Source organism: Marmota marmota, unplaced genomic scaffold (assembly GCF_001458135.2).
Source record: "Marmota marmota marmota unplaced genomic scaffold, marMar, whole genome shotgun sequence".
Classification (NCBI taxonomy): domain Eukaryota; kingdom Metazoa; phylum Chordata; class Mammalia; order Rodentia; family Sciuridae; genus Marmota; species Marmota marmota.
Window position 1 is genome coordinate 2,588,867 of NW_026000119.1, and position 16,685 is coordinate 2,605,551.

The following is a 16,685-nucleotide window of genomic DNA, read 5'->3' on the forward strand; positions in this document are numbered from 1 at the left end:
GGTGAAGCGCAGTGTAATGCAGTTTGAAAACTACAAAGGTGTGCTATTATAATGTTGCTAAGAAATTCTTATTCTTGTAACCATTATTTCTCTTGACCCTGTCGACATTGTTCATTTTCATGATTTTGCATATATTCCACGTGTTGCTCTGCAGCACCTGGCCCCTGAAACCTGCTCCCACTCTCTGCAGGGTTACCCCTTCGGAGCCCACAGCTGCGCGAAGTTGCCAGTATAAACCAAGGAAGCACCCCGCAACAGCCGCCTCGCCAACAGGGGGCGCGCCTCCCCCCGCAGAATGCCGGGAGGCCCTAGCCCGGGCTCCCGGCCCGCCTCCACTCAGCCCGCCTCGCCGCCGAGCCGCGTCCGGGTCCGCGCCCCGCCCCCCGTAAGGGTCGTCTCGGTAGCGCTGCGACGGCGGCATGGAGGGCGAGAGCACGTCGGCGGTGCTCTCCGGCTTTGTGCTCGGCGCGCTCTCCTTCCAGCACCTCAACACCGACTCAGACACGGTGAGCCGGGCCCGCAGCCTCCCTCCCTCACCGCGCCGCGGCCGGATCCCCGCCCGGGTACTCTCCCTGCGCCGCCGGGCCGCCTCTTCCCTCGCGGTCCAGGAGGTGCCTCCTGCCGGACGAGCCTTTCCCAAGAGTAGCCCTCCCAGGCCTAACCCCTGCTCCCCTTCCCCGGCCCGAATGCCCCACACGCCCCAGTCTCATTCATCAGTCTCCCTTTTTCCTGGCCAAACTTGGGCGCGAACGGATAGAAAGTTCATCTCGTGCTCCGCTACCGCTGGGGAGGCAGCAGGTTAACTTTCCGTTTCGCCTGACTACCCGTGATCGATTGCAAAGACAACCGTGGACTTTTTCATGCCGGGCAGCTCCTATGGTAGCAAGGTGAAGGAGTAAAAATAGGTGTTGCATCCAGTGTCTGTTTTTCGGCAAATCCTAGTGAATGAAAAAAAAAACCTTAATTTGATGTATCAAATACCTGATTTGTTTGCACGTGCCATCAAGTTTCTTAAAATTATAAGGTTTCTATTTACTTTTCTGATACTTTTGGTTATAACTTAACCACAAATTTCCCCCAAATATTAAACATTTAAACGTTTTGCCTAGCTTCAAAACCACTGGATGAAATTAAAAAGTGAAGTTTTAAAAAAATATAGTGCCTATTTTCTAAAAATTTATTAAATGAACAAGTCACAGTAAAATTCTTGTAAATTACGGTACCTTCTTGTCAGACAGCGGTTTCTCAGATCTTTTAACTAAATTCTTTAAATGGTGGTTTTTTTAAAGATAGACTTAAGTTATTCTTGCTGCACATTTCTTAGTTTTTGTTTTCGAAGTACCAAAGTCAAGAACACTGGAGTGTACAGTTCTGGGGTTTTTTTCACCTTGATTCAAGTGAAAACATTGTAGAAACATTCCTTTAGCGCTTTTTATCCTTTGATGAAATGGGGGGGGGGATATTATTATTATTACATATTATTAACCAGTTTTTAAAAAGGTAAAATTTCATTACCAAGCACACTAGGTCTATTTTTGGTACTGGGGTTTCAACTGAGGGGTGGTTTACCATTGTGCAACATCCCTAGCCCTTTTTATTTTTTGAGAGGGTGTCTCAAGTTAAGTTGCTGAGGCTGACCTGAATTTAAGATTCTCCTACCTTACCCTCCAGAGCGGCTGGGTCACCCTGCCTGGCCACACTTGGTCTTTAAATGCACCTAAAGGAATATTTGAATACTCTGAACCAGGACAAATTCACCACTGCTGTGAGGATATACCTGTAGTTTCACAACGAATCAGGCCTACAGGACCCTTTTTAGAAAGCAGACTCAAATTGAATTCCAAAATCTTTAATCTTTCATATTTTGTACATTCTTCCCCATTTTGTACAATTTTAAATCTGAAAACACTTTCATTGTGTCATAGTTTAGAAACCTCCACTGACTCCTAGAAGCACTTCTTAAATCCAGATTCCCTGGCTAGTCATACGGGATGTTTTATTATTGGCTCCACTTAAGTTTGCCTCTGTTTCAAGGCAAACTGTTCTACTAGTGTGTGCTTATTTTTGGCTTTAAGCCTTTTATGCTTTCCAGTGTGCTAAGTGCTTCAAGCTCTGCCTACACAAATTATCAACTTCATTCTCACCTCTTCCACAGGGCCTTCTCCAGTTATTTCCATCTATGTTAATCTCTTTCCCCTTTATAAAATCACAGTGGTGTTTATAATCTCTTCTCATTTTTTTCTTCTAATTCTTATTTAACTGGTCATGTTTTCCAATTAAACTGGAAGCACCTTAGGTTTTTATGTGTCCCCTAGTAGCACACACATGTATACACTGTAAAATACTGGGAAATATGAATTATTTAAGAGACTGGACAGTAATTCTATCAATGTATTCCAAATTCTTCTTTTTATTTTATAGGAAGGTTTTCTCCTTGGGGAAGTGAAAGGTGAAGCCAAGAATAGCATTACTGACTCCCAAATGGATGATGTTGAAGTTGTTTATACAATTGGTGAGTTACATACTTCTGTCTATTTTTGATAGTTTATGATGAAAGGGATCAGCATAAGTAATTACTTTTAAATTGTTAAAAAAAAAATACACTGATTTTTAAAAGCAGAATTTTTAAAATACATTGCACTCATCTTCAATTAAAATTATGGCCATGGACTGAAACAATGTGAAATATAGGAAGCAAATAAAATTGCTGCAGGGAAACTAAGAGGAAACAGCTGCTGTTTCCTAAAGGAAAAAAAAGATAAGGGAGCTTTAAAATATATAGGAAGTCTTCTGATTACCTAACATATACAGTTTTTAATAAGGAGATGTGTGTGTGTGTGTGTGTGTGTGTGCGTGCGCGCACATTTTCTTCTTTTTTTTTTAATTACTGGGTGTTGAACCCGATTGTGCTTAACCACTAAGTTAAGTCCCCAGCCCTTTTTATTTTGAGATAGGGTTTTACTAAGTTACTTAGTTAGGGCCTCCATGAGTTGCTAAGGTTGGTTTTGAACTTGCGATCATCTTGCTTCAGCCTCCTGAGCTGCTAGGATTACAGGCATGTGCCACTGTGGCTAGTAGGATATATATTTCTTTTTTAAAACAAAATAGTATTGTACTTTATAACAGGTTTGACATCATGACATATTTTGTCATGACTGATATCTCTATAATATCATTTTTCATAACTGCAATATATTCCACTATGACCTTTCTGTGATTTAAGCAGACCTTTAAATAAATTATAATCAGCTATTTCCATTTTTTATTATAGATTACACTACAATGAATATTCTTGTACATAAACATTTGACTTTATTATCAATTCCTCGATATTATTATGCTGTTACAGGGTAAAAAACTTTTTTTTTTAATGGCATGAGGATTTTGCTCTGGTGCCTAGGCTGGCCTCAAATTACTGGACTCTAGTCATCCTCCTACTTCAACTGGGACTGCTTGGCAAGCTGATATAATTTGCCTTGTATATAACTTTTCATTCTTCCTAATGGTTATAACTGTCCCATTGTGTGGACACAACATAACTTTTAACTACTATGAATACGTTTCTGTTTATTAATACAATATTACAGTGAATATTTTATATATCTTTGTGCCCTTGTCTCTCTGAAAACCAAATTCATATAGGTAGACTAGCTAATAGTACTTTGGAAAATTTACTGCATTTTAGACTCCTCCGCAGTCTATAATAATGCTTGTGTTTCCATATTCAGGCTAACATGAAATATTATAAGTTCTTTTAATCTTTGCCAATTTGATAAATTTTTTTTTTTAGAAGTTAAGGTACTTTTTTTAGAAATATTTTTTAGTTGTCAATGGAGCTTTATTTTGTTTATTTATATGTGGTGCTGAGAATCAAACCTACTGCTTTACACATTCTAGGCAAGCGCTGTACTACTGAGCCATAACTCCAGCCCCAATCTGATAAATTTTTTAAAAAGTAGTTTGCTTTTTTTTTTGGTGTTGCTGGACATAGAACCCAAAACCTAGAGTGCTGAGCTACTGTTAATTTGTATTTCTTGAGTACAAAAGAAGTTAAATATTCCTGGTTTTTACTTTTTCTTTTTAGCCTTTGAAAAGCACAGACCTGTTCTATTCTTTGACTATATTTCTACTGGCTATGTTACCTTAATTGATTTGTATAACATTTTAATAATGGCCTTTTGTCATGTGCTATACACATGTTTATACAGGTTGTTATTTTGTTTGGTGCTGGGGATTGAACCTTAGGCATACTAAGTATACACTTCCCACTGAGCTACACCACCAGCCCAAGCAGTCTGTAATTTAACTTTGTTGATTTTTTTTCTTATTGCTAGTCAGACACTTGGAGTTTTAAAAGCAAGATTTAGAGCATTTTTCCCCTAACTGGAATTAGCATGCCACCCAAAGAATGTAACACATTTAGAAAAATTTAATTAAGCAAACATTTCTTGACCAACTACACTGTGTACACAGGTACTTTGCTAAGCTTTAAGGTATTTGGTCAAATTATTTTATTTTAAAAGATTACTTTAACGCAGATGGAGAATAGATGAAAATCCAAGATAGACAAATTACTGCCTCACATTGGTCATAAGATGTTCATCATTTTTACACTTTTCTTTCTTAGTTTAACATTGCTATTGACAGAATAAAATTTGCCTCTTAAAAGATATTAGGGTCTGTTTTTGTTTTCTTTAGTTTGTAGCTAACACAGACAAAAGTTTTATGAAATAACTACTTAAAACAAGATATTTCTATTTGACAGATATTTCTAACAGTTGGTGTAAATTTAGAGCATGACCTTTTTAGTACACAATGAAAATATTGCAACTTTAAACTTATATTTTGTACTGTATTTATTAAATCATTATTTGAGGGAATATGGCATTGTGGTTCCCAGGGAAACTCTAGGTTTGAATTTTGGCTCTATCACTGGCTTGAGGAACCACTTCATCTCTCGCTTTTTTTTTTTTTTTGGTCCTGGGGATTGAACCTAGGAGTGGTAAAACCTAGTTTTACCACTATACCTCCCCAGTTCCACCCCCACTTTTTAATTTTGAGACAGTATGTCAATAAGTTGCTGAGGCTGGTCGATTTGCAATCCTCTTACCTCAGCCTCCACAGTTGCTGGGAATACAGGTGTGCACCACCATGCTCAGCCTATTCCATCGTTTTTGAAAGGGAAAGAATGATGGCATCTGACTTGTGAAGATTAAATGAGATAATACTAAAGTACTTCCTGGCATGAAGTAAATGCTTGGAAGTGATTATTTAATTAATCATAACCAAAAATTCAGTATAATTGTGCTAAGAGTATCATATCTTGCTGAGTTTCAGTCCAAGTATTAGTGTAATTTGGATTTCCCTCATTATACAACCCATTTATTCATCCCTTTTTCCCCCTAGACATTCAGAAATATATTCCATGCTACCGGCTTTTTAGGTGAGTAATAGTACTAGTAAGAGCAAGTAAACCATACATTGCGAAAGTTCATTCTCTGCAAGTGAAATAAGTTTTAAAACTAATGTAGTATTTTAGTTACCAATTATACTATGAAGGTTTTGTTGTTGTTGTGTTAATACCTGAAAATTCACTTGTGCATTGTCAACCCTGTTTATAGTTCTTTCTCTATTATATTACTGACTTTAGCTGGTCTCTGCTGCCTCTTGCAAGTACCAGTTTACCTTGACAATTGCTTTTCCATCTCACAACCAGTCACCTTTTTGCAACTTCATTGCATATTATAAGCTCACTCACTGGCATGTTCTTGTAAACTGATGGCAGACTTTCTTTTTAACCCTTTGATTCTAGTTTATTTTAGCAACTGTTTCCTCATTGATATTTTTTAGTGTTATATTATTTATCTAACCTGTTTCCTGTTGCTTTTTTAATGTGAAAGCTTGTGATTTTAGTCCTACAGATAATAATAGAACCATTAGCTCTAATATACTGTATTTTTTAAAAAAACTTATTGAGGTATAACATACACACGGAAAAGTAGAAAATAAATGAATTTTCACAAAGAAAACACATGTAACCATAATTTTAATGTAGTAGCTTTACGATTTACTTAAACTACATGAGAAGAAGCATTATTATTGTATAGTCACACTGTCTATATACACATCTCTAAGAATGTGTAAAATTTACAGTAGAGTTCATGGCTAAAATAAGAAAGATCTATGCCAGGGATGTGGCAGAAAAAGGGGCTAAGTGTGGTCTTAAAAACCGATGTACCAGAGATAGGGATATAGCTCAGTTGGTAGAATGCTTGCCTCACATGCACAATGCCCTGGGTTCAATCCCCAGCACAATCAATCAATCAATCAATCAAACTGATATACCAGAAAAAAATTACCTTATGAAGTGCTTTAATGTACAATTGACATTCAAAATATCTGCTGATTAAATGAGAAAGGACTTCTTTAAGGAACCCAATGGACCAGTAAAGAGAGAGAGTAAAAAAGTGATTCAGTTTCATTTGGCAGCTCTATTATCATCAGACCAACTGAGCTGAAGAAACCATCTAATCCAGTAATGCCTGAACCTTTTTGCAGCTACCAAAATTAAGGGACGGGTGCATAGGAGAGCCATTTGAAATACTTGTTCCTCAAAAGATTTTATACATGTCATTTTCATTTTAAAACAAAGAGGCATAAAAAGTTCACGGTTTAATGAAGGCCAAAGAACTAATTAATTGTAGAGTAAAAACTAAAAGAAACAGGATTATTTCTTCTTCTTCTTCTTCTTCTTCTTCTTCTTTTTTTTTTTTTTTTTTTTTTTCAGTGCTGGGGATGAAATCCAGGGTTTGTGCATGCTAGACAAGTGCTCTACCACTGAGCTACATCCCCAGCCCTTTTTATTTCTTGAGACCAAGTCTCCCTAAGATGTCAGGCTGGCCTTGAACTTGTGAGCCTCCTGCTTCAGCTTCCTGTATAGCTGGGATTACAGGCATGTGCCACACTATCTGGCTTATTAAAATAGTTTTTTTGTTTGTTTGTTTGTTTGTTTGTTTGTTTGTTTTTTGGTACTAGGAACTGAACTCAGGGACACTCAACCATTAAGCCACATCTCGAACCCTATTTTGTATTTTATTTAGAGACAGGGTCTCACTGAGTTGCTTAGTGCCTCACTTTTGCTGAGGCTGGCAATGAACTCATGATCCTTCTGCCTCAGCCTCCCAAGCCACTGGGATTACAGGCGTGCACCACCGTGCCTGACTTAAAATGTTTTTAATGGGAAAATTTTCAACTCTTTTAAAAACATATTGCCTATTAAGTTACATTTTTTTCAGCTTTTTGTAACTGAACATTTTCAGTGTATGCTTTGGAAGTGCCCAATAAAAGCCTGTTATAATTCATATTATTTATATAGGATTTTGTATAACATTTTATCATCATAGAAAATATTGTTGATCTCAATGCTAAAAGGAAGGAAATAATTTGCGATCTCATAGGAAGGGAAAGAAAGTCAGAAGCAAATGTTTTAGAATCCTAAATTTAGGATTATCTTCTGATTCTTGGACATTCCAATTACATAATAAAGACCACTGAACTTAACCAAAATCTATTCCTTTCCCCCACCTCTCCCCAAAACCCAACCATGTCCTAAAACAATAATTGAAATCAGCAATAAATTGTTCTTTTGTTAATGTGCTTCAATACTCAGTATGCATTCTTTCATACGTATCAATAACTGTAAAAAAATTAATAAGTAAAACCAAATTAATTGTGAACTGGCTATATGAACTTTCTAATACCTGTATTTAATGGATAGTTTGTTTCGTTTTAGGTTAATAAAATATATGATATGCAAACTTATCTCTTGAAGTTTCTCCACTCCTTTTCCTTTCACTGCTTATGGACCTCATGTTTCTATCATTTTAAGTCTGTTAATTTGTGAATTTTCTCTACTATTTTACTTTAGGACTTCCATCTGACAGGCAAGTAGGTATTGATTTTGGTTGGGTAGTTTGAGTTAAGAGTAACTAAAATTTAAAACATTAATAAAAGTATCCAACTTCTACCTTATTTGAAATGTCTTTGTGACTTTTACAGCTTTTATAATTCTTCAGGTGAAGTAAATGAGCATGCACTGAAGAAAATATTTTCAAGTGTCAAAAAGGTATTCATGGTTTACCTTTTATTTTTGGTATTATATGCATTATTTTCAGTTCTTGAAAACAGTATTTTGACACAAATTTTAAGCAATATTTGTCTTCACAGTATCCAGTAAAGCAGATAAGAAAAGGCTTGCTCTTCCCAAAAATTCAGAGAAGTTGCTTTGAATACAAAACTAATGGTTAAAAGTATTTATCTTGTTCCCATCCTTCCCTTGACTACTCTAATTAACACTTAATACTGATTTCTTCTCTTCTATATTTCCCTATCCCGGTATGATTTATTCTAGGACATAATCCATTTCTGTTATTTTATTTAGCTGTGGTTTTTTTTTTTTTTTTTTTTTTAATACAGGGTACAGGGTCTTGCTATGTTTCCCAGGTTGGTCTCAAATCCTTGGGCTCAAGTGATCCTCCAAACTCAGCCTCCTAAGTAGCTGTGACTTCAGGCACTTGCCAGTACACCTAGCTTTGCAGTTAACTATTTTTATACCACAGGGACAACTTCCTATAGAGCACTTAATTTGAATTCTCCACAGCTTGCTTCAGGTTCAGTTAAAAGTTGTTAGACAGTCAAAATGGATTATTTTTCCCCAATGCAAAATTTTCTCAAGTTAATAATTTTTCCCCCTTAAAGTTTGTATCTTTGACTTGAGAAGAAAAACAGAAGTATCATTCAAAAAGCATCCTTAGTTGAAAATGCTTGGGCTTTTTTCACAGTTACATTTGAGTATTTAAAAAAATGTCCCTGCAAAAATGTTTTAGGTTTAAAAAAACAGAAGCAATTTTAGTTTAAAAGTACAAATGTCAAATTTAGTTGTTGAAACTGTCACAGATTTCTATGAATCATGGTGATTATTTTTCTCTTTGTTCCGATTACTAAGTTTTCAGTAAATCAATTATTTTTCTGATTAAAAAATGACTTAGTGATACTAACAACACATTTGTTTAGCATGTTATGTTTATAAAACTCGACTTAGTCATCTTGAATTTAACTTTTGGGGCTATGTGATAATCATTCTCGTTTAAATTTCAGGTAGAAGCTAAGGAATCAACTAAGCTTATTTAATAAACTAAATATCAATACAGATAACTAACTGTTTTGAGGGGAGTGACTATCCATTAAGTGAAACAATGGCATTAATATTTTTTATGTGTATTTACTAAAGATTAAGATTGCACAGGCCTGGGGTTGTGGCTCAGTGGTAAAGCACTTGCCTGGCATGTGTGAGACCCTGGGTTCCATCCTCAGCACCACATATAAATAAATAAATTATTTTAAAATAAAGATCCATTGACAACTAAAAAAAAATTTAAAAAAAATAGATTGCAATATAGCACATGCCCTAAATAGACTAGTGTAAGTGAAGAATTATTTTCTCCCTTTAATCTACATTGATCAAAATTGTGTCCTTTTAACTGAATAGAAAATAAACTATAAGACAGTTTGCATACTTTGCAAAGGTAAAGTATATAACCAAGTGAATTCTTTGTTTACCTGTGACTCAAATCTTACTATTAAGAAAGTCATTTTAAAAGCCTGGCAAGGTGGTGCATGCCTATAATTCCAGCTACTAGGGAGACTGAGGTAGGAAGATCACAAGTGAGGCCAATTTTGGGCAACTTAGCAAGACCATGTCTTAGAACAAAAAGGACTGGGGACATGTAGCTCAGTGGTAGAACACTTGCCTAGCATGTATGAAGCCCTGGGTTAAAACACTAGTATCGAAAAAACAAAGTCCATTATAAGACTCAGTTTTATTGCTAAATTATATTAAGACATGCAATAATAATTATAATCATTAAGATATGTATTTAATTTTTTTCTGTTATTTTTTTTCAGACTGTGGTAGGTTGGTACAAATTCCGTCGACATTCAGATCAGATCATGACATTTAGAGAGAGACTGCTTCACAAAAACTTACAGAAGCATCTTTCAAGCCAAGAACTTGTTTTTCTGCTGTTAACACCAAGTATAATAACGGAAAGCTGTTCTACTCATCGGCTGGAACATGCTTTATATAAACCTCAAAAAGGGTAAATGTTAGTTGGTCATTGGCTATTTTAAGTTAATAGGAAAAAAAACTAATATTTTTATAGTACTTTTGGCAATTTATAAAGTTTTCATACAGTGTTGTATTACATTGTCACAACAACTCTCTGAAGTGATCTTACCCATCTGTTAATTACAGATGAGAAAATGAAAGTCAAATAAGGAAATCAGAAACTAAGTGCAGAATGATGAATTGCTGTTATTTACTATGTGAGGTAGAAAAATAATTGTTGTAGATATTGGTTAATTAGGATATCATGTAGAACTTAAGCCTGGGTACTTGTGCAGCTTTTTTGTAACCTTCTTCAAAGAAGCAAGGTAGTTTTTGATGGTCTACCAAAACGAGTCTAACAGGAACTCCCCTTCATTCTATAAACATTTGCATTGAACATAAGAATTAGGATAAAGAGTACCAATTAAGATAAAATTTATTGTTCATGGAAGATAGGATAAATCTCAGACTTAATACCGTAAGGTTATCTGAAATGCTTGGGACCAGATTGGACCAAACATGTATCAGATTTTGAAATATTTGCAGATATCTAGGAAATGAGACTGAAGTCTAAACACAAAATTCATTTATACCTTATACATAGTCTGAAGATGATTTTATACAGTATTTTTATTGCTCCTGTGTTTTGAGTGGGAACTGAGGGGAAGTATAGAATTTCCCTTGTGGAAGGTTTCATATAGGGATTTCATATTTTGGATAAGGGATGCTCAACTCATACTGCCCCCCCCCACACTTTTTTAAATTGCAATGCTGGAGTTTGAACCCATGGCTTCATGCATGCTAAGCAAGCACTCTACAGTAGGCTACATCCCCAGCCAAATTTTCTTTCTTTCTTCTTTTTGTGGTGGTACTAGGATATTAAGAGATTGAGTCTAGGGGTGCTATCACTAATGTACATCCTTAACCATTTTGATTTTTGTTTGTTTTTGGTACCAGGGATTAAAGCCAAGGGCACTTAACCAACTGAGCCACATTCCCCAGCCCTTTTTATTTTTTATTTTGAGGCAAGGTCTCACTAGGTTTCTTAGAACCTCACTAAGTTTTTGAGGCTGGCTTCAAACCTGAGATCCTCCTACCTCAGCTTCCAAACTGTTGGGATTATAGGCGTACACCACCACACCCAGGTCCTGTTGATTTTTTTTTTTTTTTTTTTTTTTTTGAGACAGGATATTGCTAAGTGGCCAAGACGTAAACTATTTTTTTCACAAAATTTTCTTATACCAAGTTCATTTCACAGCTTTTAAAAACAGGTTGCTTTGTGTTGCTCAAATAAGTAAATTCTATCTTGGTAAACAGTAAGGAACGGGGGACCGTTGTTTAATCTTGTGGAGGTAGTCTATTGTGATGTGTACATGCTATTTTTTCTCTTTATATTTTAAACTTATAAAATTTTATTTCATCAGACTGTTTTATAGGGTCCCTTTAGTGGTTGCCAATCTGGGCATGTCTGAACAGCTGGGTTATAAAACTGTATCAGGTTCCTGTATGTCCACTGGTTTTAGAAGAGCAGTAAAAACACACAGGTAAGATTCCTGAACTGTTTTTCCACTAAACCTACTCTTACTTATTTTTTGAAATTAGGTTTATTACACAGAAGAATAAAAATGAAAGGAAAACTGATAAAATGAATATATTACTCAAGAAAACTAGACTGTTTGGGCAGGGAAGGAGGGGTACCAGGAATTGAAACCAAGGGCACTCAGCCACTGAGCTACAAACCCAGCCCTATTTTGTATTTTATTTAGAAACAGGGTCTCAATGAATTGCTTAGTGCTTAACCATTGCTGAGGCTGGCTTTGAACTCTCGATCCTCCTGTCTCAGCCTCCCAAGCCACTGGTATTACAGGTGTGCACCACTGTGCCTGGTGAAAACTAGACTGTTTTACAGTCTCCAAGTTTCGTTCTACTACTTATCTATTTACACAAGTTATGTATATTTACCAGAGGAAATTGTAATTTTTCACAGCTCTAAATTTTTTAAAGAAGATGGATCTTTAAAGGAGGTACATAAGATAAATGAAATGTATTCTTCACTACAAGAAGAATTAAAGGTAAGTTAACTAACATCAATCACTTAAAGACTACTTCAGAGTTCATATCAAATGACCACTGAAATTTTTTATGGATAACCTGACTTCAGATTTATATTATATTCCTTTAGTCATAAAGACTGTGATCTTAGTAGTGAATAACAGTTTAATCTTATCCACATTATATCTTGGCTATAGCCATTTATTTTGGAGATGTCACCTTCATTCCAGAATCTATGCTGAAGAATCAGCCCTTATTTGGGACATGTTCTTGTGTCAAAAAGAAAAAAGCCAGAAAGATTGGAAATTCACAACAGCCTTAAAATTTAGCTCAAAACTGCCATGCCATCACATATCAATGGCCAGGGATACATAATCCTTTTACAGGATGAACAGGGAAGCAAATATTTGGTAACAATGCAACTACCATAGCATTGCAGTCTATCTTATTATATCATGTACTTTGAGAAGTAGCATCAATATGGGAATGGAAGTGCAAGAATTTATTGAGCCTGTGAAAGATAAAGGAAAGGGATCAAGAACAGCCAAGAAGAGCCTTCAGACTGCAATTTTGCAAAAATCTGAGAAGAAGGGGATAGGACTACAGTTGGTTAGGTAGAACCTCAGATTACAGTGCCATTGTAAGAAAGTTCAGGTAGGCTGATGAGCAAAGTTGTTCTACAGGTATGGATTTGCACTGTTCTAGCACCTAGCTCAGTAACTGGCTGGAAACAGCTGTGGCTTAAGCCTAATCCAAAGCTGGTGATGTCCTTAACTATGCTTCCCCCAATTGAATATCTAAGTAATATATGTCCATGGATACCCTACTTGTCAATAGAGCACATTTAAGAGAAAAAGGGTTAGTATACTTTACATACCACTAATATTAATACTGTTTTTAATATGAGGGGGGGAAAAAAAGCAGGAATTTTAGAAAGTAGAAACACCCAGATCTCATCATTTAACATAACTATTTTCACTTTGCTATAGTCTCCAGTTTTTCCCCTAATGTATACACACTTTGTAGTTGACAATCATGGCAACAAAAATGTGTTCCGTAAGTTTTAAAAAAAAAAAAATTCCTATATCATTAAACATTTTTCATATTGCTACATATTCTTTATTTTTAATACAGTATATGTACTTTTTAAATTTTTAAATTGTCAGATTTATCATGTAAAACATGTTTTTATACACATTGTGGAATGGAGAAATTGATCTAAATAACAAATGTATTGCCTCACATAATTATTATTTTCATGGTGAGAACACTTAGTATTCACTCCACAATTTTTAAGAACACAATGTATTGTCATTTACTATAGTCTCAAAGTTGTACAATGGATTTCTTTTTCTTTCTTTCCATTTTAGCAGTGCTGAGGATTGAATCCAGAGCCTCATGCATGCTAAGCAAGCACTTTACCACAAAGCCACATCCCCAGCCTTGTACAATAGATTTCTTGATCTTATTCATCCTACCTGCCTGTGATAATTTTTTGTAATATGTCTCTGTCCCCATTTCCCTACAACCACTCCAGCCCTTGGTAATCACTTTTCTATGAAATCAACTTGCTAGCTGGGCATGGTAATACATTCCAAATAATTCCAGCAACTCAGGAGGCTGAGGCAAGAATCACAAGTTTAGACCAGCCAGAGCAACTTAGCAAGACCCTATCTCAAAATGTTCTAGGGATGAAAAAAATAAAGAGGAAGAATCCTGTCATTAGTGACAACATAATCAAGCTAACTTCTTTTTGTTTTTCTTATGGTACTGAGGATTGGGCCCAGGGTGCTCTACCACTGAGCTACATCTCCAGTCTTTTTAAATTTGTTTATTTTGAAATGGGGTCTCACTGAGTTATTATTGATCTTGCCAAGTTGACCAGGCTTGCTTTGAACTTGCAGTCCTCCTGCCTCAGCCTCCTGGGTTGATGAGAATACAGGTGTGTACCACTCTTCTTTTTTTAAGGGTGAATAGTGTTCCATTGTGTAGATATTACCACATTTTTTTTTATCCATTCATCAGTCAGTGGACATTTACATTGATTCCATGTCTTGACTATTTGAATCATGCTGGGTAGATATCCTAAAAGTATCCACTGAAACTGGCTTAACTTTTAGCCTATAATTAGAAGTTAATAATATTAAGTTTGATATAATATGAACATGATCTTTATAAAGTTTTGTTGTATATTGAGATATACTCAGGAAGTGGAATTATTCATACTTTTAAAATTGATGATACACAGCCACTTGCTTTTCAAAAGTATTGTCTAATAAGAATTAAAAACTTTCAGTTTCCTTTCATAACATGGAAATAGTCATTTGTCTTTTTTTCAATATGTGCAGGAACTTTGCATCTCAAAATTACATCAGTGAATTAAATATTCCAGTTTATTTCTATTATCAAGGAAATATTTGGTATGATAAATCCATCTCTTAATGAGAAGTTAATATATCTGAAAAGATTTTACAACCTGTAAAGTACCATACAGAGTTATTATTAAAGTCCTCTAGAAAATAGCAAACTAAAATAAAATTTATAGGAAGTGTACCATTGAGGGTTTTATATTACTTGTGAATCTAGACTGTTATTTCATGATTTGGTGTTTTACCTATCCTATTATTTTACTTTGCAGACTGTATGCAAAAAAGTGGAGCAAAGTGAACGAGAAGTAGAGAAATTAATAAAGGATGTAAACAGATTAAAACAAGAAATTAAAAAAAGGCAACAAGCACAGATTCAGGCAGCACGTAAGTAAAATGTTAACACATCACTACTTTCCTTGCATTTCTCACTGATTGGAATTATGGATGGACCAACTGCGCTCACTGAAGAATATGTCCACTTTGGGATTAAAAGCAGTCATTTTATTAATACTCTTAAATTTTACCAAAAAAAGGAACTAGTACTATAGTAGGTATGCTGTATTTGTTGATATTAAAGCATATAACTTAAAATTTCATTTTCTCCTAGAATATTATGGCATAAAAATAGGAATTTGGGATTATACATGACATTATTCTCACTTTGAATAATTTGATAGAATTGTTGAAGTCTTTTTGACTCTTTTGACAAATAGCTAATTATAAAAGAACATGGAATTTTTATGGAATAAAAAATGTTGATCCTGTTGTTTTCTTTTGTGTAGGAGAGACGAATGTCCAAGAAGACCCTCAGGAGAACATTTTGCTTTGTCAGGCTTTACAGACCTTTTTTCCAGACAGTGAATTTCTTCATTCTTGTGTTATCTCTTTGACCAATAGGCATATTTCTAAAAGTAGGTGTAACACCAACCACCATCTGGATGTGGTTGACAACCTGACCTTAATGGTAGAGTATACCCATACTCCTGAAGCTAGCCCAGCTAGTACACCTCCAACAACTAAGCGAAAAGCTATAGACATAGAGGACAGATGGAAAATGAAGAAATCACGATTGTTAAAGAGAGAACACAAACTATCTAAGACAGGTACTGATAGTAGTAACCAAGAAAAAGCATCCACAACCAGTAGCCCAGAAACAGATGAAGAGATTGAGAAAATGAAGGGTTCTGGTGAATATCCACTGTCTCCCACATTTTGATCCTTTTAACCCAAAATAAGACTTTTGATTTGGTCGAAGGGTAAAGACAAATGTTTATTATTTTTATTATATTCAGCTGTTCATAGTAATACATGGATAATGTATTTTGTTTTTACTATGTTCCCCTTTTTTACAGTACTACATAGATAAGTTCTACTGCATTTATTTTATAAAGTACTTCCAAAAATATCAGATGCTTTTATTTATTTATATTTTTGTGGTGCTGGAGATTGAACCCAGGACTTTGCACATACTAGGCAAGTGCTGTACCACTGAGCTACACCCATAGCCCAAGATGTCTTTATTGTAAAATCAAAACTTTTCATCTTGCTTTCACAACTGTTGAGGGAAAGGCCTTAAAAAGGCACATTCTTTTAAACTAGTATGGCTCTTAGAAATGGGAAAGAGACTATTTTTCACAACATGGGAAGAAGCATAAAGTTCATGTGAAAATTTATATAATCTTTATGTCATTAACCTTATGTAAGTCATTCAGATTTTAGTCCTTATGCAGTGATACAAAGTATATTATTAAACTGGACATGATGGTACACATGTGTAATCTTAGGTACTTGCTACTCTAAAGGCTGGGGTAGAAAGGTCACTTGTGCACAGAAGTTAGAGGCCATCCAGGGCAACATAGCACTCAAAAGTGTCATGACAGGTACGGTGGCAGTGGTGCACATCTGTAATCCCAGTAGCCTGGGAGTCTGAGGCAGGAAAATGGCAAGTTCAAAGCCAGCCTGAGCAACTTAGGCCCTAAGAAATTTAGTGAGACCCTATCTGTAAATAAAATATAATAAAAAGGCTGAGGGTATGGCTCACTAGTTAAGCACCCCTGGGTTCAATCTCTGGGACAAAAAAAAAAAAAGTGTTTATGTGC

General features: G+C 35.5%; 1 protein-coding gene across 4 annotated transcripts; it reads left to right on the forward strand.

The window, feature by feature from the left end:
• The first annotated feature begins 350 nt into the window (after positions 1 to 350).
• Positions 351 to 15,991, forward strand: Abraxas1 (abraxas 1, BRCA1 A complex subunit). 4 transcript variants are annotated; one of them, XM_015499211.2, is made up of 9 exons: positions 351 to 506; positions 2,422 to 2,512; positions 5,407 to 5,443; positions 8,059 to 8,125; positions 9,964 to 10,157; positions 11,590 to 11,709; positions 12,153 to 12,237; positions 14,856 to 14,970; positions 15,369 to 15,991. In XM_015499211.2, exons 1-9 carry the CDS (start codon positions 420 to 422, stop codon positions 15,800 to 15,802), a joined length of 1,230 nt encoding a protein of 409 aa, XP_015354697.1. In that variant the 5' UTR covers positions 351 to 419; the 3' UTR covers positions 15,803 to 15,991. The 4 variants fall into 4 exon arrangements, with proteins under 4 accessions (XP_015354697.1, XP_048640688.1, XP_048640690.1 ...); XM_048784731.1 differs by lacking the exons at positions 5,407 to 5,443; positions 8,059 to 8,125 and having other exon boundaries at positions 352 to 506; XM_048784733.1 differs by lacking the exons at positions 351 to 506; positions 8,059 to 8,125 and having other exon boundaries at positions 2,421 to 2,512.
• The last annotated feature ends 694 nt before the right edge of the window (positions 15,992 to 16,685 follow it).

Coding starts and splice junctions, on each gene's coding strand:
- Abraxas1 (XM_015499211.2), top strand. CDS start 420: ATGGAGGGCGAGAGCACGTCGGCGGTGCTCTCCGGCTTTGTGCTCGGC. Junction 507..2,421: donor TCAACACCGACTCAGACACG/GTGAGCCGGGCC, acceptor TTTATTTTATAG/GAAGGTTTTCTCCTTGGGGA. Junction 5,444..8,058: donor CCATGCTACCGGCTTTTTAG/GTGAGTAATAGT, acceptor TGACTTTTACAG/CTTTTATAATTCTTCAGGTG.